This window comes from Neomonachus schauinslandi, chromosome 13, assembly GCF_002201575.2.
Source record: "Neomonachus schauinslandi chromosome 13, ASM220157v2, whole genome shotgun sequence".
NCBI lineage: Eukaryota > Metazoa > Chordata > Mammalia > Carnivora > Phocidae > Neomonachus > Neomonachus schauinslandi.
The window spans coordinates 87,519,849-87,541,192 of NC_058415.1; the positions used below are offsets into that span (position 1 = coordinate 87,519,849).

Sequence of the window (21,344 nt, forward strand, 5' to 3'; positions counted from 1 at the left end):
CAAACTCCCATTTGAGCCCCAAGCAGGAAAATTAGAAATAAAAAAGTGTATACTTTGAAACATCATAGTGTTTCACCAAAGACAAAGATAAGGTCTTAACAACCAGGGAAGGAAAGTCAAATATCTACAAAGGAATACAATTAAGTAGACAGCCAACTTCCCAAGAGGAACGATCAATGATAAAAGACAATGGGATGATATTTCAAAATGTGTTGAGAGAAAATAAACGTCAGCTGAGAATTTTACACCTGGTTAAACTATCACACTCGAGGGAAGGCAAAATAAAGACATTTCAGACAAATAATGAACTTACTGCTCACAAACCCTCATGGAAAAAAAAGTAAAACAACCTATCATCCAGGAAGGAAGAAATGTAACCCAGAGAGGAATCATATGTAAGAAGTAACAACACTGACCCTGCCTTATATGTCTACAGCGGTTAACAGTAAAGAGCTCATTTAACATGATCTAGTAGCCACTTAAGGCTAATGATAATTCAAGAGCTTATAGCCTTACCCTTTTTATCCAAAAGAATTCTAGAGGGGTTAAAAGCCTTTTAGAAAATATAAAGCACTTTTCCAGTGTGAGTTTTTTTTTTTTTTTAAAGATTTTATTTATTTATTTGAGAGAGAGAGAATGAGAGACAGAGAGCATGAGAGGGAGGAGGGTCAGAGGGAGAAGCAGACTCCCTGCCGAGCAGGGAGCCCAATGCGGGACTCGATCCCGGGACTCCAGGATCATGACCTGAGCCGAAGGCAGTCGCTTAACCAACTGAGCCACCCAGGCGCCCTCCAGTGTGAGTTTTTTGAGAAGGAGGTTCGATACCATTTCATCAGGGTCATGTTCATTCTGCCATTTGGCTTTTCTTTTAATATCTGTCATAATCTGTTCTCATTTCATCTCTCCAGGAGATCCTGCTTAGCCCCCTGTCCCACCAGGCAGGTCAACATCGGTAGCATGTTTCCCACAGAGCCCTGGATGGGGTTCTTTCCACTCAGTTGCTCTCCGTCTGCTCCATCTTTTCCATTTCTACACATCGTTCATCTTCACGCCCCAATTCTGTCCTCAGGCCTATCTCAACAACCTGTAATCTGCATAGAGCTTTTACAGATGCAGAATCCATGAACGACTTTGAACTCCCAGTATTTGCTGCTCAGAGGGTCGGGTGATTTTACATACGATGTATCTCATAAACCATTTTTTTTCAAACTGCTATTGTTCTAATTATCTTATGCAGTTTGGCATATAACATGATACTCTATCTTATTCTCCAATGGACTCAAGTTTTCCTTGTCTCTCCATTTCATCATTATTGGCTAACAAGAGCCCTCATGAAAGGTACCTATTGTAATCCTATTGAAGCTATGCATTATTTGTTCAATAAAATATTCTTGTGGAATGCCTACATGCCTAGAATGTTCAAAATATCAACTGATTCACAGTAGGTCAAAGGAGCAAGACGCAGGAGGAAGGAGCCAGAAGTAATCAAAAGAGAAGGACACAAACAGGCAAAATACAGATGATGACAACAGTGTTGACCAATTAACTGCGGTCCAAAAACAGGCCTCTCCTTTATGTGTATCACATTCCACTTAAACCTCACAACAAGCCCTTGTGGTGCACAATATTATCCTTATTTCATAGACTAGGAAACACGCTCAGAGATGAAGCAAGCTGCCTCATGCCATACCATTAGTGAGTGGTAGAAACAAGATCCAAACCCACTTCTATGTAGTAGGAAGATTAAGAACGAGCTCTTGGCCAAGCAGGCCATTCATTATCCGTGAAAATTAAAATATTTTATTAAATGATAGGGCACCTGGGTGGCTCAGTCAGTTAAGCATCCAACTCTTGATTTCAGCTCAGGTTGGGATCTCAAGGTTGTGAGATTGAGCCCTGAGTCGGGCTCTGAACTGGGCATGGAGCCTGCCTGGGATTCTCTGCCTCTCCCTCTGCCCCTACCCAACCTCCCAAATAAAACAGAATAAAATAAAATAAAATAATTTTATTGAGTTGCCATAAGAAAGCCTTTAGAACAGTGAGTGCCAAGTGTCTGACGCTACACACACTCTCACATACACACATCAATAAGTGAATATCATTTTTATGAATTTAATTCATTTTTATTTTGTATGCATATTCATATGTTCATATATAATATATGTATTTAGATTCATATTATTTTTATTTAAGTCATCTTAATCATCAGGTCTGGGGTATGAGAATGTCTTACTGGGTTCCATTACTATGTTGCAGATTAACTTGGAGTTTGTCAATGGTTATGCTTTTAGGAACACTAAAACAAGGCTAAGGCAGATTCTCATGTCAACATTTTAATGTAAATAAATAATGCATACTGGAACTATTTCATTGAAGAGGTTTTCAGAAGTATTTTTCTTTTTTTTTTTTTTAAAGATTTTATTTATTTGACAGAGAGAGACACAGTGAGATGGAACACAAGCAGGGGGAGAGGGAGAGGGAGAAGCAGGCTTCCCGCAGAGCGGGGAGCCTGATGCGGGGCTCGATCCCAGGACCCTGGGATCATGACCTGAGCCAAAGGCAGATGCTTAACGACTGAGCCACCCAGGCGCCCCAGAAGTATTTCATCTCTATATAAATTCACTTTTGGTAACACCTCCACCCCCAACATTCCTGATATTCTTGAGATTTTGACATTTTGACTTCCTTGTTTCTTTTTGGATGTTTATTTAACCAAACTCCATTTTTTTAGTATAAAAACCACTTACTTCAGAAATAAGTAAATGAAAATTAAGGTTTACAATATAGAGATAGTAGCAATTGGTAGCAAATGAACTAAAACTTGGAGCTGAATGCAACTTGAATACTTTTGTGTGGAACACTTAACTGTAGTAAATAATTGCATGTTTCAACATTCCTATCACAAATGCATTTTTTAAAAGTTTATTTATTTATTTATTTTTAGTAATCTCTACACTGAACATGGGACTCAAACTCATGACCTGGAGATCAAGAGTTGCATGCTCTACCAACTGAGCCAGCCAGGTGCCCCCCCCAAATTCATTTTTAATGGTAAAACTAACATGGAATGTCACAGCCTTTAAAAAAACACAAAACTCATCCTACTAATGTTCACTTATGACACAGATCAAAGTTATGTCCTGTTTCCAAATATAAATACATTTATTCCACATCTAATAATTGGAGAAAATTTCCATTAAATTCCATTTCCCATGTGAAGTGTCAAAAGAGGAAAACATATCCATTACTACCCAGGACAAATATTAAGAATAGAAACAACCAAAACCATTCAGGATGTTCATTTAATACAGGCATACTGAGAGAAAAAATACACAGAATATAAACTCTACAGATAGAGACATAAACAAGAGAATAACAAAAGTGTTTTCTCTAGAATCTTTGATTTGAACATTGATCCACTTATAGCAACAATATCCATTTTTGAGAGTCTCTTTTAAATTGTACACATTTTTCTCTCATCGTAAATAAAAAAGCATTTTAAACCAAAAAAGATCAAGCTGCAGTTGCAAAATGTATTTCCTGCGTTCAGACTAACCACTTCCTCTTTCAAAAAAATTTTTTGGTTGTTTTCTAAATTGTTACAGTGAACAATTCCTTCAGGTAACCAGTCAGACATTTGATATGAAACAAATTTGGGAAAAGCACTCAAGATATTACCATGTTCAATAAAGATGTCAAACCTCATAGTTAGAGCAAGGGCAGTGAAAAAATTTAATAGTACAATTCCTTATACGTACAATGACTAAAGTAGTCATCTTGCAAGAGGCTGTTTCCCCAAATGGTAAAAAAATTTAACACTCTGCTATTCAGCTGGCTTCAGTTAGAATAGAAGTAAGCCTACCCTGTCAGTGCTTACGGAGTCCTCAGCACGGCTTCCAACTAAAGAAACCTTCCTCAACTGCTACATTTCATTTATTTTACTGAGATAATTATCAAACTGATAATCATTCAAAGTAAATTCCTTCATTCTTATGTAAAATTAGCATAGATTATTATTTTATTTTTCCCTTTAAAATATTCTATTATGTAACATATGATATAAAAAAGAGCCGTGTATTTTATTATAATCAGAAACATGAAGTTTTATCACATACTCCTTACAATTCTACCTTCATTCATAAGTGGCTCAGAAGTTCCTAATCTACCTCACAATAGGGACATCTCTGTAGAATTTAAAAAGCAAAGAACGTTCACAGCCACGTAATTTAGAAGCCATAATATTACACAGAAATGGAAATGCAAACTCCCCGAGAAACTGACCCGCTCTTCCGAGTGCTGATGGTCGGGATTTGAATTTAATTTAACTTTTAAAACATTTCCTCAAATCAGGTTATATAACACTCACGAGTAAGCTGGGTAAGGAAACTTCTCCCATCCTATAGAGAATTCCTCTGGTTAGCCAATATTCAGAATTGCAATGAATTTGAATAAAGAAGCCATGTTAACTGTTTCATGGCAAACAACTGCCTATAAACTTCAGTAAAAGATTCATACAAGATAAATGAAACTGGACCTCTAGGAAGGAGAAACTGACACCAGAGTTTAAAAACATAACTGGAACTCACTAACAATTACTGTTGCTACTTGTAACCACTAACTGCAGTTTTTATTAAACAATATCCTATTTTGCATTTAGAAATTATGTAAGAGCCAGCAGTCACAAGGCAAGGGCGAATTAGAGAAAGGGAATTATTCATTGCCTGACATGGGTGAACTCCGTGTAATGCATGCATTTAGAAAACACTGTTCTCTCTGTTCAGAAATATTAGTTCACATTCCATTCATTTTGATAACCTTTTCCTTTTTCATCCCAACACCACATTAACCAGCTGCGGCTCTATCAGAATGCAGAGATTAGGCACTGCTCCTCACCCAAGTTTGTCTGGCATGTAATTCTTCCAAAGCAGAGTGACAGATAAAACCTGACTATAAAGGCTTTGTCACCAAAATGCCATTGAAGAGTTGGTTAGAGGGCAAACGGGAAAATTCACAACAAAGAGAGTTGAGTACCAGGAAGAAACTGAAAGGCAAGCTCCTTAAAGTCATGGAATGTGTGATTATGTGCCGCCACCAGGCTTGGCCAGCACACAGTCAGTGTGGCTAATGGGTCAGGGAATGAACGGTGAACATGAACACTTTGCAACTTAGGAATTCTTCAACCCGTTACATGTTTTTTGAAAATGAGACTGAGACCATGAAGTCATGATTCCATTAGAATTCCCTGAAATTAAAAAAAAAAAAACAAAAATAGGTATAGGGTAACTCCATGTTTAAACAGAAATAGACAAGTTCAGGATTTAGTTGGGTAAAAAGCTGTACCAAGCAGAAGCAAAGTGCAAGAAAAGAATTAGTAGAAACATTTTTATAAAATAAACGAATAGTTACTTAAAATTCTGATTCTTCCAAAGAAATCTCCAAACTACATAAAGGTTGAAATACTGACTCCATTAAAAAGTAATCAGTTGCCCATTTGTCTACACACTATGCTCTAAACCTGCAAAAAAAAAAAGGGAGACTAGATGAAGAGTTTAATTGCTCAGAGTGTCAAGGAACAACGGTCCTTTGGCACCAAGTCCGTTCTGATGGCGCCGGGCTTCTGAGAGATGGGGACAGTGAGAGACGGTCTCTCTGTGCAACTAAGCATGAGCCTTAAAAATGTGTGACTTGGAAACAATAATATTCTGGTTGTCTAGGCTTTTCCATTATACAACAATATTTTGATAGCAATGATGAAAATTGTAAGATAAAGCATCACCCACCTAACAATTAAAGGCATACCAAAAGGCTTTACTGAGGTAAGTAAAGATATTTTTTTTTAAAAGATTTTATTTATTTATTTGACAGAGAGAGAGAGACAGTGAGAGAGGGAACACAAGCAGGGGGAGTAGGAGAGGGAGAAGCAGGCCTCCCGCTGAGCAGGGAGCCTGATGTGGGGCTCAATCCCAGGACCCTGGGATCATGACCTGACCCGCAGGCAGAAGCTTAACGACTGAGCCACCCAGGCGCCCCAAAGATATTTTAAACAGAAAACAAAGGGTACCAATCTTTTAAAAAATATATACTGGTAAATTGGACTTTACTAAAATTGGTAAGTTGTGTTCATCAAAAGAAGTGAGACATAAAAATATACTGTATAATTATATACATACCTATGAACATATGTATAAACACATACATATACACATTCATAAAGAATACCTCTACACCGAAAAGAAGGAAATCTATTTTTATTTATTTATTTTAAGGTTTTATTTATTTATCTGAGAGAGAGCATGAGCAGGGTGGAGAGGGGCAGAGGGAGAGGGAGAAGCAGACTCCCGCTGAGCAGGGAGCCTGATGTGGGGCTTGATGCCAGGACCCTGGGATCATGACCTGAGCTGAATGCAGACACTTAACCAACTGAGCCATCCAGGTGCCCTGAAAATCTATTTTTAAAATGAGCAAAAGAGGGCGCCTGGGTGGCTCAGTTGGTTAAGCGACTGCCTTCGGCTCAGGTCATGATCCTGGAGTCCCTGGATCGAGTCCCGCATCGGGCTCCCTGCTCGGCAGGGAGTCTGCTTCTCCCTCTGACCCTCCCCCGTCTCGTGTGCTCTCTGTCTCTCTCATTCTCTCTGTCTCAGATAAATAAATAAAAAAATCTTTAAAAAAAAAAAATTAAAATGAGCAAAAGATTTGGTCACTTTACAAGACAGGTTATTCACATGGTTCAAAAAATGCTCAACATCATCCTTTATCCAGAAAATGCAAGCACAAATTAAGACCATTACAAGATTTCACTCCGCACTCATCCAAAAGGCTGAAATAAAAAGACTGATAAACACCTATTGTTGGTGAGGATGAGAAGCAACCCCTAGAGGAGTGTCCATTGGTACAGCTACCTTGTCAGGCACCGACTGTGTGCTGGCCAAGTCTGGTGGCGGCACATCATGCCAGAGCCAGGTACACACCTACGACCCAGGATGCCACACCCAAGTATATACCCAAGAAAAGTGAGAGATGATGTCCACCGGCAGCCACATATAAATATGTTCATGGTAGATTTTTCCTTAATTTAGCCTCAGTATGGAAGCAATCCAAATTGCCCACAAACACAAGAAAGGATAAACAGATTGTGGTATATCCACACATGGAATGCCACATGGCAATCACAAGTGGGCAACATAAACAAGAAAAAATATGCACCATATGCAACAAAAATATGAATCTCACAAACATAATATTGAGTCAGAGAAGCCAGACAGAAGAATATGTGTTGAATAATTTGTATGAAATACAGAAGCATGCTAAACTAACATATCATAGAGGTCAGAATAATAGTTACCTTTGGAGCGGGGGAGTGTTCAAGGGAGCCTGTTGGGGTTCTAGAAATGTCCCCTATGTTAGGTGGTGGCACATGATTTCACATATGTGTGAAAACTCATTGAGCAGTCCACTTACGATGTGGCCACCTTGTTGTATGTAAATTCACCTCAATAAAAAACTTTTTTTTAAAGTAAGCTCTGTGCCCAATGTGGGGCTTGAACTCATGACCCTGAGATCAAGACTTGCATGCTCTACTGAATGAGCCAGCAAGGTGCCCCAATAAAAAAACTATCTTAAACATTCTAGAAGGACACATATCAAGTGGCAAGAGTGATCATGTCTGAGGAGGGCCTGGGATGGGGGGAGGTAAACAGCATAAAATACTTTCGCCTTATCCTCATTATTTTACAAGAGAATCCTGTATTTGAGTAAGACATATATTGTTTGATTTTTCCATGTTCCCTTGCAGTCCTTTGACTTCTCATTATTACAAAACAGATGGTAAGGACTATATTTTCCACCTCATTAAAAGGGAGGAAGAAAGGGTCTGGTTTTACTTTCAACATAAGCACATGGATCATGAGCCACAGGATGACCTAGTCTAACATATATTGGTTCTTCTGCAAGTCCAAATCACCTAATTCCTAGTCACTAGGACTCATGTTAAGTCTTCAAGTTCAAAACCTTCCAACAGCTGCATTTGGCAAAGGAAAAGAGACTGCATACTTCCTTGAGTTTCATCACCAATAAAATCCATTCCATTGAGCTATTTCCTTCCCTCATCATTCCTCTGAGGAACATGGCATCCTCACAACATCCAAATCTATTCACTTGCCCAGAGATAAAACTACCAGTTTTTCTTATGTCTATTTTACAAACATATATTTATTTTTAGTTAAACTGGGTGCCTCAAGGACAACACAAACCCTCTTGTAAGCAAATTACTAAGTATCTGGCTACACACTGATGCTGAACACAAAGCAAGTCTACTGATGCTCCACATGGACTTGGGCAGATTCAGATGATTTGAACAAAGTGCTTATGAATAAGTGTGGGGCATTTAATTTAAAAAAGAAGAAGAAGAAGAAGAAGAAGAAGAAGAAGAAAATCAGGCTCAAACTCAGATCCTAAGTAGTTCAGAAGATGCATGCACATATAGTTCACATCACCTGTATCATCACACCCAAATGTAATCTAGAAAAGTCCATCCTGCTGACAGTGGGAAGGGTTATGTCTTTGTAAACACGGTCATATCGTTCCAAGTGTGCAGAGCTGATTGCTGTACAAGAAAGGGTGAGTTATTTCTAATACAGTCGGATAATTTAATCATTTGTGGAAACTGGGGGGAAAGACATTTATATTAGATTCAAAGACTGTCAGAAGTCACAATGGGAAATTACATTATGTAGCAACAAAAACTGAAACATCACATCCTTTCAGCTTGATACTGACGAGAGGCTTCACTGGTGATGAAGCAGAGCACTGATCTAACAGTCAAACTGCCATTTGTTTGGGGAAATTACAGTGCTCTAAGTCATACTCTTAGGCAAAAGAACTTATGAATTCCAATGTTGTGACACTGCTCTAACTGCCTCGAAGTTGTGATGCTAAAATCAGGTAATTTATCATATCCTTGGAGAGGACGTAAATGGTACTTGCGTAAAAATAACAAAATGATGTTCTTGGGATACGAAAAAACAATATATCCTTGGAAATAGTAAAAAAGAGTCAAGGAGAACAATTCAATTTGGCCAGGACCTATCAGAAAGTCCGAAAGCCATAACTGGACCCGGCAACTGCACTTCCGATAACGAACTTGGGTCTGGCCTGAGGGAGATAAACAAAGGGAAAAAAAATCATCATGGAAATTTCTGAACCACACAAACGGCCAGAACTCACACAGCAGGTGTGGATCTCAAACCCCGAGTTGGAAATTTAGATTGACACAGTCCTGGCTTGGGAGCAACCCCAGGGAATTTCAGCTCCCTGGAGAACTCCTTTTAAACCTTGGACACAGATAAAACCCCAAGGAACACACATTCATAATCACCCAGTCTGTTCTGTACCTCACATGTTTTTCTGCTGTGATTTATACCTTTTTATAGGACTGAAATATAGGACTATGACCCTGGCACAACATAAAAGCCTTGCTAGTCTGTATGCAATTTTTCACAGTATGTTAATGTTAACTGGGAAGATATTTCCCCCTGTGTGAAAACGATGGATAACTACCAAAAACTACCATTTGGATCAGATTTTTCATTTTGATGAAAGTAGTCTCATCAGAAATGAATGCTCCCAAGAAACTACATCTCTGAAGGTCCTAATATTCCGAAAGACCCACATCTTGAAGGACAAGGGCTGTAGTGCTAGATGCAGATGCCCAGTTTTATAGGGTTGTTGTTCTGGTTACAAAGTTCTCTAGTTGTTGAGTGATCTGTTTCTAGGCCTATTTTCCCCCCAGAAGTCCTGTTTGGTTTTTTTTAGCAGTATTTTTTCAGAACGTAAGGTTTGCAACAGTGCACTTATGGTATTATAGCAGAAATGCATGTATCACAAAAATACACAAGGAAATGAGTCACCATGAGCAAGTCAGCAGAAACAACAAATTGAAGAATCAGGCCCACAAAGATTGTAGATGCTGAAATTAATTAAATAGAGAATATAAAATTGGTATATTAAATAAGTAAAATATGACATGAAAATGTGACAAAGTCACAAGAAAATAACAAAAAGACTACACAGATTTTAAAGAGAGCCTAAAGGAACTTCTAGAAGTGAAAATGTAACTGAAATTAGAGAACTAATGGATACATTAAACCACAGATTAGACACAGTTTAAGAAAGAATTAGTGAAATGAAAATTATATCTGAAGGAATTACATGGGGCACAACAGAGAAAGACCAAGAGATGAGAAATGGAAATACAGGTTAATAGGCAGACAGGATACAGAGTAGAAGTTTTAACTTACACCTAATAATCAGAGTTCCAGATGAACTAGCAGAATGAGAGATAGACACATGGTGGAAAACAAACTCACCGAATCAAAAGCAAGATAAAAAAGAAATTCACAGACAGATACATTATAGTGAAATTTCAGCGAAGAACTAAGACCAAAAAATATATCTCCATAGTTACCAAGAAGAAAAGGCATTATCTTCAAAGGATTAACAGTCACACTGACTTCTTCCCCATTGTGACTTAACACAAATGAGAGCCAGAAGATGGAAGAATTAAGTTCCTCCTCCAGGTAGAATACAATCGCCTTAGGATTGTATACATGGAGAAATCGTCTTTCAAAAATGAGAGTGATGATCACTCCAATCAAACAGAAACTGAGATTTTACTGCAATAAATCTCTGCTAAAGGCACCTCTAAAGGATGTCCTTTGGGAAGAAGGAATAAGATCCCAGATACAAAAAGAAATGGTGAACAAAGAAAGTAGAAAGCACACTTAGAGGACTGTATAAAATTATGAAAGCCTAACTTGTATAATGGAACCCCAAATAATTACAAATAAACTGCAATAATCAAAGGGAGCTGGTTTAGTTAAAGGTTGTTTGGGAAAACATTAGTAAAGATTCCAAATTACTTTCTAGTTTAGGTTGAATATGTATGTTAAAATATCTAGGCCAACCAATAAAAGCACAGAAAGAGAATACATAATCTCCAATCTTTCATATAGGTGAAAAACGGAATGAGAAAAGTAAAAACAAAAACTTCAAAACTGAAGAAGGCAAGAAACAAAAAGTGTCAGAGCAAGAGGTAAGGGAACACAGAGAAAGTGAGACAAAGAGAATACAAGATGAGATGGTATACATGAGCCGAAACTCTCCAGGGGAAAGGAAAAGACCATCAGACTGGATGAAAAAGAAATCTAGCCATGTGCCATTTTTGAGGGACCCATTCAAATATGATGACAAAGAAACAGGTAGAATAAAAGTTTGGGAAAGATTTGCCAGGCAAACACTAGCCCAAAGAGCTGGTATAGATCAGGCGAAACAGACTTCAAGGCATAAAACATAACTGCAGAAAGAAGTTCACTACACATGGATGAAAACTCAAAACACACTGAAGATATTACAATTCTAAAATTTATTTATTTATTTATTAAAAGCTTTCTTTTTTTAAATATAACTTTTTAAAGTAATCTCTACACCCAACGTGGGGCTCAAACTTATGCCCCCAAGATCAAGAGTCACATGCTCTACCTGAGCCAGCTAGGCAGCCCTAAAATTTATTTATTTATTTTTAAGATTTTATTTATTTATTTGACAGAGAGAGACACAGCAAGAGAGGGAACACAAGCAGGGGGAGCGGCAGGCAGAGGGAGAAGCAGGCTTCCCGCTGAGCAGGGAGCCTGATGCGGGGCTAGATCCCAGGATCCTGGGATCATGACCTGAGCCAAAGGCAGATGCTTAACAACTGAGCCACCCAGGCCCCCCTAAAATTTATTTTTTAATAAAATAACTTTACAATAGAAGAAAAAAACTGAGAGAAAATGACAAATCTTCCACCGTCATCATCATGATAGTTAACTGAGGGATCACTGGCCACTGAAGTAAATGGCTTTGAGCTCCTTGCACATATTAACCCCGTTAATACTCCCATCAATCCTGTTCTTCTGTGTTCCCTTTTTACAAACAGGAAAAGTAAAGCACAAAGAAGTAACATATCTCTCTCAAAAAATGATACAACAAATGGCAAAAAAAATCTTCATGATGGGAAGATTTGCATAACATCATCAGCAAGCTGGATCTAATGAAAATACATACAGACGGATAATACACATTCTTTTCAATTACTTACAGAATGCCAATAAAAGCTGACCGTGTACTGGGCCATAAAACAAGTCTCAACAAATACCCAAGACTCAAACTCAGACTTCCTAGAATGATGATGCAATTAAATTCTAGAAATCAATGGATTGGTTGGATTTGTCACAGGAATGCTAATTTGGCTCGATATAAGAAAACTGACTCGTGTAATCCATCACATTCATGGATTAAAGGAAGCAGAAAAAGTATCCGATGGTATTCAACATCAAGTCAAGTTGGAAAAAAACCTCATGACAAAAAAGGAAAAGAAGGGAATCCCTTAGCTGGATAAAGGGTTTATTAAAATCGTGCTTCATGGAGAAATGTTTGAAGTACTCTCTACATTATCAAGAATTGGGATAAGAAGGTCCACAATGCGGCTTCTGCCAGCATAATGGCGGCCATGGCCAACAGAGCAAGATAAGAAAAATAAATAAAAGGCCTAAGGATTGAAACAGCAGAAATAAAATTTGCTGGTGATAGGCCTATCTCTAAAAAAACCCCCAAAAAACAAAAACCAAAACAAACCCACAAAAAACCCAAGGTGGAAATAAAAACAGAGTTTAGCAAGGCATCTGCCCCTAACCTTAATATATAAAAGTCACGTGTTCTATACTCCATGTGAATTAAATAAAAAACATAATAGGGAATGAAAAAAAAAATCAAGTCCGAAGAAAATAAATGAAAGTCTGATTTTGGTTATATAATGGTGGAGAAGAGGCAAAATTATAAATATACTCTTTGGAAATACATACACCTGTGGTAAAGCTGGGACACAAAGCGAGAAGGCGATTAACACCAAATTAAGGAAAAAATACACCTGTAGAGTGGGGATCAGGAGCAGGAAGTTAGGGACAGACTTCAAAGGCATCAGTAAGATTTTCTTTCTTAAGCTACCTTGTAGATTAGAAGTATTCTTTTGGTTCTTATTCTTTACACTGTACTTATATAATATACATTATTTCATTTTTAAGAACAGGCTCTGAAAGGTAAAATACCTTTTATTAACAATAGTTGGATGTTTTATTGTATTTTCCCCCCTTTAGCTGTTGGCAGTTTCAGGTATTTCTGTAATAAGCATGGACAGCTTTTATATTAAGAGAAGGTCATAAAAGCAATTTCTTTTAAAAAAATCTTTAAGTGAATAAAAATCACTCTGATTTTACATTTATGATAATAAAATATTTGATAAAGAATGCATACCTTTGCTAGGTATGTCACGCATATACTGACATACCTCATTTAGCCCCAAATGATTTTTTGATAAACTCTGGATCAATCTACTTTATCTGAGTCACATTTTAAATCCCTTGGGGAGTTGGTTATTTCATAGGAATTTATGACAAATTGATGGTAATTTATGGTAACTTTATCAGCTCATTAATATATCTTTCGGTAAAGTCTCGCCACTCCAGCTCAAATAGAGACATTGAGGATGTGTATTTTAATATATTAGATAATTATCGAGGAAGGCGTGCTAATATATACCTAGGCTTTAAGCAAGGAATTTGGCAGACTTGGACAAGTAACTAAATAACCCACACTATTTTCCAACTAAACCCATCTCCCATGAATCTGGCAAAAGTGAAAGAAATCTATGAAAACGCTGTGTTTCTCCCCACGTAAAGCATGACGCTGCAGATGCCGAAACAGCCCCGGGCAGCCATGGGATGAATACAGTCATTTAACAGCCTAATGTTGTTTACATTGCCTTGATAACTTTTAGAAAAAGAAAACTCAGCTTCTCGGGAGAAAGATGTGGAACCACAAGAAGGTACAGTTCGAGCTTTATGATATTCCAAACTGCGACACAAGTCCATTTATAGAAGAGCCCTTGATGGGACGCCCAGATGCAACCTGCTAACAACCTGAATGAATCACCTCCAAAGTCAGGCCAGCCTGCGAGTCCCTTTATCTCCCCAACGGAAGCATTAAGCCACAGAGCTCTGCCAGATGGCGCAGAACTGGTCTGCTCTGGCTTTTAAAGGGACTGACTTTTTCTTTGAAAAGCCATTAAGGGAAAACCACAGACTCCGGAAGCCCCCACCCCCAACCCCCACCTCGCGAGAGCCACTCCTAGGCGAAGTCTCCCAGTCATCATCCTGGGGATGACACAAATCCACAAACTGCTCCAGTCACAACACTGGAGACTCCCCAGAAGTCAGCCTCTGGTCCCCATGATGGGGGACACAAAATGCTAACAGCTCTTCCCAGGCTGAGTGGCCTTTTGCGGTGACATGAAAAAAAGGAGAGCTTGGGGACAGGCAGCCTGGGAGGAGAGGCAACAGGCATCAGGGCAAGTGAAAGAAGGGAGCTCACTGCCACCTCACCTTTTCAACATCTGCTTTGGTGACATTGATGTCCGCATCCATCTTCTCGAAGTACTGCTGCGCTCTGTCCGCCTCTTTGCAGTCCCGTTCAAATCGTCTTTTACTCTGAAAGCAAAGGCAAGTGGTGACAGGAGAGCAGGTGTGAATGAAGCAGCGGGATTCCTATGAGAACGTATCATTTTGTCTCAATCCCCCAAAGAGCTTTCTCCTCTGAGCTGCTTGGTTGTATGTCCTAACATCAAAGAGTTATTCTACAGTCTGCATTTATAACCACCCCACCTGTCTAACCTTTGTGCTTTCCATATGAGTTTTTAGAAAAACCCTCTGCTTGAGCTCTTTGGGCTCCACACTCTGGTCTCCATAGTGGTGTCTAGAAACAAATGCGATTCAAATTGGAGAAAATCTCTAAGGGCATGGCATCCCTTTGGTGTTTTTGTTCTGCACTTGCGGATCGATGCAAGCTCACATTCAAATTAGAAAGTCTACAGGCATTTCTTGAGCTGTTTCTTGTCCACTTACTGATTCGAGTTGTTTCCAGCAGATCTCTATGTGCTGTTGTGCCTTCCGCCCATCGTGGAAGTGCTAGAAGCAGAAAACACAGAGGGATTAGCACCCCCTCTTTCTCATATTCACACATGAGAAAAAAAATCCATCTGCTTAAATTAATATTTCATTTTTTTTAAGTAGTCTCCACGCCCAACGTGAGGTTTGAACTCACGCCCCTGAGATCAAGAGTCACATGCTCTACCAACAGAGAGTCAGCCAGGCACCCCCGCAATCACATTTAAATACTGACTATCTAGCACCTGCATGCCAAAGAAAGGTAAGGGTTAAAAAAAATAAAGAGGAAGTGAAAATGCAAACGGTCACAGAGTTCCCTTTAAAACTTCTGATATGATAATATTGAATTCTAAGACCTACATACAGCACTTGGAAAAACAACAGGAATGTTCGTTAACACAACAATCACTTAGATCTTTATTTTTAATTGCTTTGAGGAGGAATTCACGGACCACACGATCTACCCATTTAGGTTGTACAATTCAATGCTCTTTGGTGTAGTCACAGAATTATGCAACCATGACCAACAATCAATTTGAGAACATTTTTTTTTTTTTTTTTTTAAAGATTTTATTTATTTATTTGAGAGAGGATAGGGTCAGAGGGCAAAGCAGACTCCCTGCCGAGCAGGGAGCCCGATGCGGGACTCGATCCCAGGACTCCAGGATCATGACCTGAGCCGAAGGCAGTCGCTTAACCAACTGAGCCACCCAGGCACCCAATTTGAGAACATTTTTATCCCCCCAAAAAGAGAGCCGGTATCTCAGCTGTCATCCCTCCCCACCCCCTCCTCCCCAGCCTTAGGCAACCAGCACTCCACTTTCTGTCCCTATAAATTTGCCTGTTCTGGATTATTTCCTATGAATGGACTCATACAATATGAGGTCCTTCTGTGACTGGCATGATGTTTCCACTAGTACCTAATGTTCACTTAGCAGAATGTCTTCAAGGTTCATCCACGTTGTCACGTGTATCTGTACTTTATCTCTTTTTACTGCCAAGTGACACTCCATTGTCTGGATATATACACATTTTCCTTATCCATTTACAGTCAATGAACATTAGGGTTTTCCCAGTTTGGGGCTATTATGAATGATGCTGCTGCAAACATTTGTGTAAAACTTTTGTGTGGATGGATGTTTCCATGACATTGGCCTTTTTAGATTTAAAAATAAATTCACTCCCCCTGCTATTTGCAAAGGCCCTGAGGCAGGTAAGTGCCTTGTGTTGACTAGTAAGGATCCTAGAGGGCTAGACCAGGGTGAGCCTCAAGAACATCAGGAGAGGGGGGTCAGAGAACAAAGGACCAGACTGTGTAGAGTCTTGTAGACTTGTGGTCTGAATAAGCTGGGGAGCCATGGATCACTCCAAGTATAGAAGCGCCATGTTACGAAGGAAGGTTCCAGGTAGGAGCCTCTCTCCAACCCTGGTGACAGGAGACTTGGACCACAGGGTAGCAGTGCAGATGGTGAGCAGGGGTCAGACTCTAGGTGTCCTTTGGTCAGGAAAACTCCAGGATCAGATGTGAGCAGAGAACTGAGGTGTCACGGTGACTCTGAGGTTGCTAGCCAGAGCTTTGGGGGGGCGGTGCTGAGAGAGGCAGGTCTGAGGGGAATCAGACACAGCTTTAGACGTGTTAGGCTGACATTCTAGGAGATGCCCAAGTGGACAGCCTCACAAGTAGCTGGATGGCTGCAGGAGAGCTCAGAGAGTGGTCAACGCTAAAATGATCAGCGTTGTCAGCATCAAGCGGGTGCTCGATGCCGAGCCACAGCCTGGACGAGATCACCAAGGGAGACGAGATCCCAAGGAAAGACCAGCTAGAAACACGTGGAAATATTAAGAAAACGGTGTCCTTTTATCCAGAGGCCTAAAATCACCAGCGTTTCCTAAAGCCTTCAACTGTGACATCACCAACTTTGTCAATGTGGCGGGAATTTCCCAGATCCGTTCTCCACCCTATTCTGTGTCCCCAGAGGCTGACCTGCAGGGACCACATGCAGGCTCCCTTGCCCTCCGGCTCTGTCAGATTTGCCACAGAGGTTCTGGCATATCAGAGGGCAGGAATTTATATCCACCTGCAGCTTCCTCTCGCTAAGATGCTCTGGGTTGGCTGGATCCTCGACCCAAGGCCACAGCTCCCATCAGGCACTCCTATGAAGTGCCTACAATGCACCCCTGCCCCTGTCAGACTGAGAAGCCACAGCAGCTTCCCACCCTGACTAGCCCCGGGGTTCTGCACCAGCCCTGTTGCTTCTCCTGAACCCTCTCCACAGCAACGTAAATGTTCCTTTTACTAGACAACCTTCCTTCAATGCCTGGGCTTGAATGGGCCGTCTGTGTTCCGACGGACAAAGTAAACCTCGGGGGGGGGGGGCGTTCCACGGCCAGAAAGCAGGCAGAAAGCATGACCGATGAACAGGCCCCCTCCGCACAGCCTCGGACCTTTCCATCCCCCCCAGTCAGAGCCTAGGGCGGGGCTGAGTCACAAAGGAGGACAGGAAGGAGGAGACCAAATCAGATTTTGGTTTTTTTAAGAACAGCGCTCTTTTTATAAGGGAGTGTTTTCTTGTCTCTCTTTTGAGGCCACGTTTCATGTTTTAAGCGCCTTTTTATGGCAAGTTTTACCCATCCAGCAGTTTTTTTTTTTTTTGTCTCTATGAATCCAAGAGGAGCCCCCTGGGGGCTTCATTCTTCAAGTTTCATAACAGACACAGGGATGAAACCGAACAGAGATTGCATTTAAGGCTAGAAATAAACAAGCAAGACAGGATCAAGGCAGTGGAAGTAGAAGGAGAGCTGAGGGCAGAGCTAGGAAAATCTTGAACTTTGGAGGAAGTCCCAAATGCAAGTGGGTTTTCTGAAAGCCACATATATCACTTTAACATGGAATGGAGGGCAGGACTGAGGGAGGTCCTGGGGGGCAGGGGGGCGGTGAAGAGAGAGGCAGACAGGGAGGCAGAGAAACAGGCTTTGCCGTGCCCTCTCAGGGAGGCCCCTGGGCTCCTAGAGTCCTGCCCAGTCAGAAGCCACGTTCCTGAATTGTCAAGAGGACGATCCCCCATTTCGCAAGCAGGATCACCGTGTTCTGCGATTTGCTGAAAAGATCTCCCCATCCCCCCCCCCCATTTTGAGATTTAAAGACAGACGTAAAGGGGAGGGGAGATACCTTAGCACCAAACTCAGACCCGTGCTCTGGGTTTATGCTCTTGAAATGTTTTCACAAAATGCGAGGCCAGTCCTGGGCTGAGAGAGGAAACGCACACAAGAGTACGCAGAAGGCGACAGGCGCTGCCAGGAAGGCTGACTGGGCTTTATCATCACAGGAATCTTCTCTGAAGACAATAGATACCCCACCCCACCCCCGCCACACACACACACACACACACACAGAGTCATATTCTGGGAGCACGAGGGCTGACTTTGATTGAAAACCCACACAGTAAATTCTCCCGCTGCTCCTTCGTTTAATATTTAAAAATAAACGTGAATTTATTTTTCAAGCACGGTTGTGCACCTTGATTTGACTGATGATGAGCTTTCTCCCTTGAAGGACTCCTCAGCCCCAGTTCTGTCCGACTAAAACAACCATTTGAGAACTACACTGAGATCCTAATGTCTCCTGAGACATAGGGAAAAATCAAGGTGTCCGTGATTTTCCTTCTAATGTATCTCTCACGGTATGTGTTCCTTCAAAATTCATTTGGCTACAACACAGAAAAAAAATACGTGGTGCTGCCTGATCCCTTAGGAAATCCGGGAGTGGAACCCAAGGTCTCCTGACCATCCTGAGCGTACCATGACCTAGACAGAGGTCACCTGGGTCCAGTTCTCTCTCCCCTCCTTCAATTGGAAAAGCTAGCTAACAGTTACAAAGGTAAACAAGCAAATCAGCTTGCCAGATGTGTGTGTTGTTTATTAACAAACAATGGCAAAGCATTGCTTTGCCAGACAGTGAGCAAGTGTGTATCTAAAAAGTGTGCCTCCGAGCTCTAAATAAAGAGGAATTGTTCTCTAGAAAAAGATAATAAGTCTTTTGGAGCCACAAAGTGAAGTCATCACGGCGCTTTTCTCCTATCAGCTGAGACAGGAAATGCCATCTCTAGGGACCCAGAGAAATGCTCCTGACTTTCTCCTGTAAGCAGGACGCTTTCATTTCTCTTCGGAGGTAATAACAGACTTTTGAAAATGCTTGATGGTATCTCAGCTGACAGCGAAACTTACTTTCATTTCAAATTTTTGGTTGGACCTTAAAAATATACAGGTAGAATCTCTATAAATAATAAAAGCATCCTTCCAAATTTTTTAAGGATTCTCCCAGTGACCAGGGGCAGCTGAGAGAAGAATCACAGGGAACCTAAAATAAGCAAGCACTAACTTCAAGAAAAACTACAATGACAAAGCTTCTAAGAAGGTTTTACTGGGCTCCAAGAGATCATACTCAGGCTGTGAAAATGTTTATTATTCACACTCCACAATTAAGTACAACAGCTGCTCGCTTTTACTCTATTTATATATAATAGACCCTTAATTTTTAAAACTCCATAAAAAAGCAAAATATGGCATTGATGTGAGAACAGCCACTTCCAAAAAAAAAAAAGAATAAACACTCAATTGAGGACAGTCAACCATCTGGAATTTTAAATAAAACTCAGATTCCACAGATGAAAACAAAGGAGCACAAGACTTGAAAAGGGCAAAGAAAAAAGGAGCTTGCAGAAAATACGTCTGTGACAAATGTTATAATTTCCTCAAAACCCACAGCGTGGTGGGTCTGAACACTAGCAGATTCTATGCCTGACTCGGGATTAATTAATGCAACTATGAATCTCTGTGGCAGAGACATGGATGGGGACTGTGGAGGAAACTCAAATACCATCAGCCCTGCTCAAGGGAGCACTTCGCCCCCTCCCTCCAATCCCAAACCATAAACCTAGGCATTCGTGATGGCAGCCGCATTCTGATTTATACAGTATGGTCATATGATTAAATAAATATGATTAATTCAGGAAGGTCCATTTTCCTTAATCCAATTGTAACACAAATACCTTCTTGGTGCACAAGTTCCAAACATGACTACCTCCCAGGGTCAAGCTCAGTCGCTGAACCCTACCCATCCCCCCGACCATCTGGGCACTGGGCGGGGGACCCCACGCATGGTCCAGCAGACACTGCCAAGTTGTCTTCACTTCTCTCCCAGTGTGCCTTCTCCCCTCTGCTCCTGTCATTCTCATGCTGGCTTTTGCTACCCAGATCGCTCCACACGTTCACAATTTACCTGGACTCCAGGAGGCTTCTATCTGTTCTTCAGAATAATCCCTTCTTTCATATTCCTTAAAATTCTAATTGTTTTGAAGAATCTCGATTAACTCTTTTTTTTAAGTTAGCTCGGCGCCCAATGTGGAGCTTGAACTCACGACCCCAAGATCAACAGTCACATGCTCTACGGACTGAGCCAGCCAGGCGCCTCCTGATTAACTTTTAGGATGAAAGAATCTTTTTTTTTTTTTTTTAAAGATTTTATTTATTTATTTGACAGAGAGAGAGAAACACAGCTAGGGCGAGTGAGAGGGAGAAGCAGGCTTCCCGCAGAGCGGGGAGCCCGATGCGGGGCTCGATCCCAGGACTCTGGGATCATGACCTAAGCTGAAGGCAGACGCTTAACGACTGAGCCACCCAGGCACTTCTAGGATGAAAGAATCTTAAAATGATCAATATTAAGCAGTGATGCCCCTCACTTGAGCTCTTCTGAGGGTATCAATCTCTTACTTCCAAACCCAGACAAGGAGAATCACCATCAGTAAGAGTTTCAGATAAAGTGCCAGGTTGACCAAGGGTGAGACTTTAGGGGCAGTAATCCTTCCCCAAAAGGCTGAAAGCTCTTACAATCAAATTCAGTCATTCATTCCACGAATGTTAATTGCATGCCCCCAGGTGCAGGGTGCTGCTCATGCCGGGTGCTGTCCTTATGAAACCCAGTGGACACAGTGGTAAGAGAAAAAGGACAAGGGAACAGAGAGGGCAGCTATGGGTGCAGTGACATTTTAGATAGATCTGGATGGGGATGTTTCTTGAACAAAGTAGAGGCATGAACTTGCAAAGGTCTGGGGAAGGAAACACCCTTCTTCAGCTGGACAGTGGAGATGCCCTGAAGCAGGAAAGGGCTTCGTGTGTTCATCGAACAGCTGACGCCAATGTGATCAGACCGAGACAAGAGATAAGGCAGAAGCAGACAAGGGCTGGACCAAGGATGGCTTCCCAGGCCACGTGAGTGTGAGGGAAAGCTACCAAAGGACTGAAGAAGGGAAGGGA

General features: G+C 40.9%; 1 protein-coding gene across 2 annotated transcripts in view; it reads right to left on the reverse strand.

The window, feature by feature from the left end:
* FNBP1 (formin binding protein 1) overlaps nucleotides 1-21,344 on the reverse strand; it is a 135,889-nt gene that overhangs the window by 40,848 nt on the left and 73,697 nt on the right. For both annotated transcript variants that reach the window (XM_021691795.2, XM_044920807.1), the window contains exons 5-6: nucleotides 14,991-15,053; nucleotides 14,472-14,576 (exon numbers count right to left, since the gene is read on the reverse strand). In XM_021691795.2, coding sequence (XP_021547470.2) covers nucleotides 14,472-14,576; nucleotides 14,991-15,053 — 168 coding nt within the window. The remainder of the gene's footprint in view (nucleotides 1-14,471; nucleotides 14,577-14,990; nucleotides 15,054-21,344) is intronic.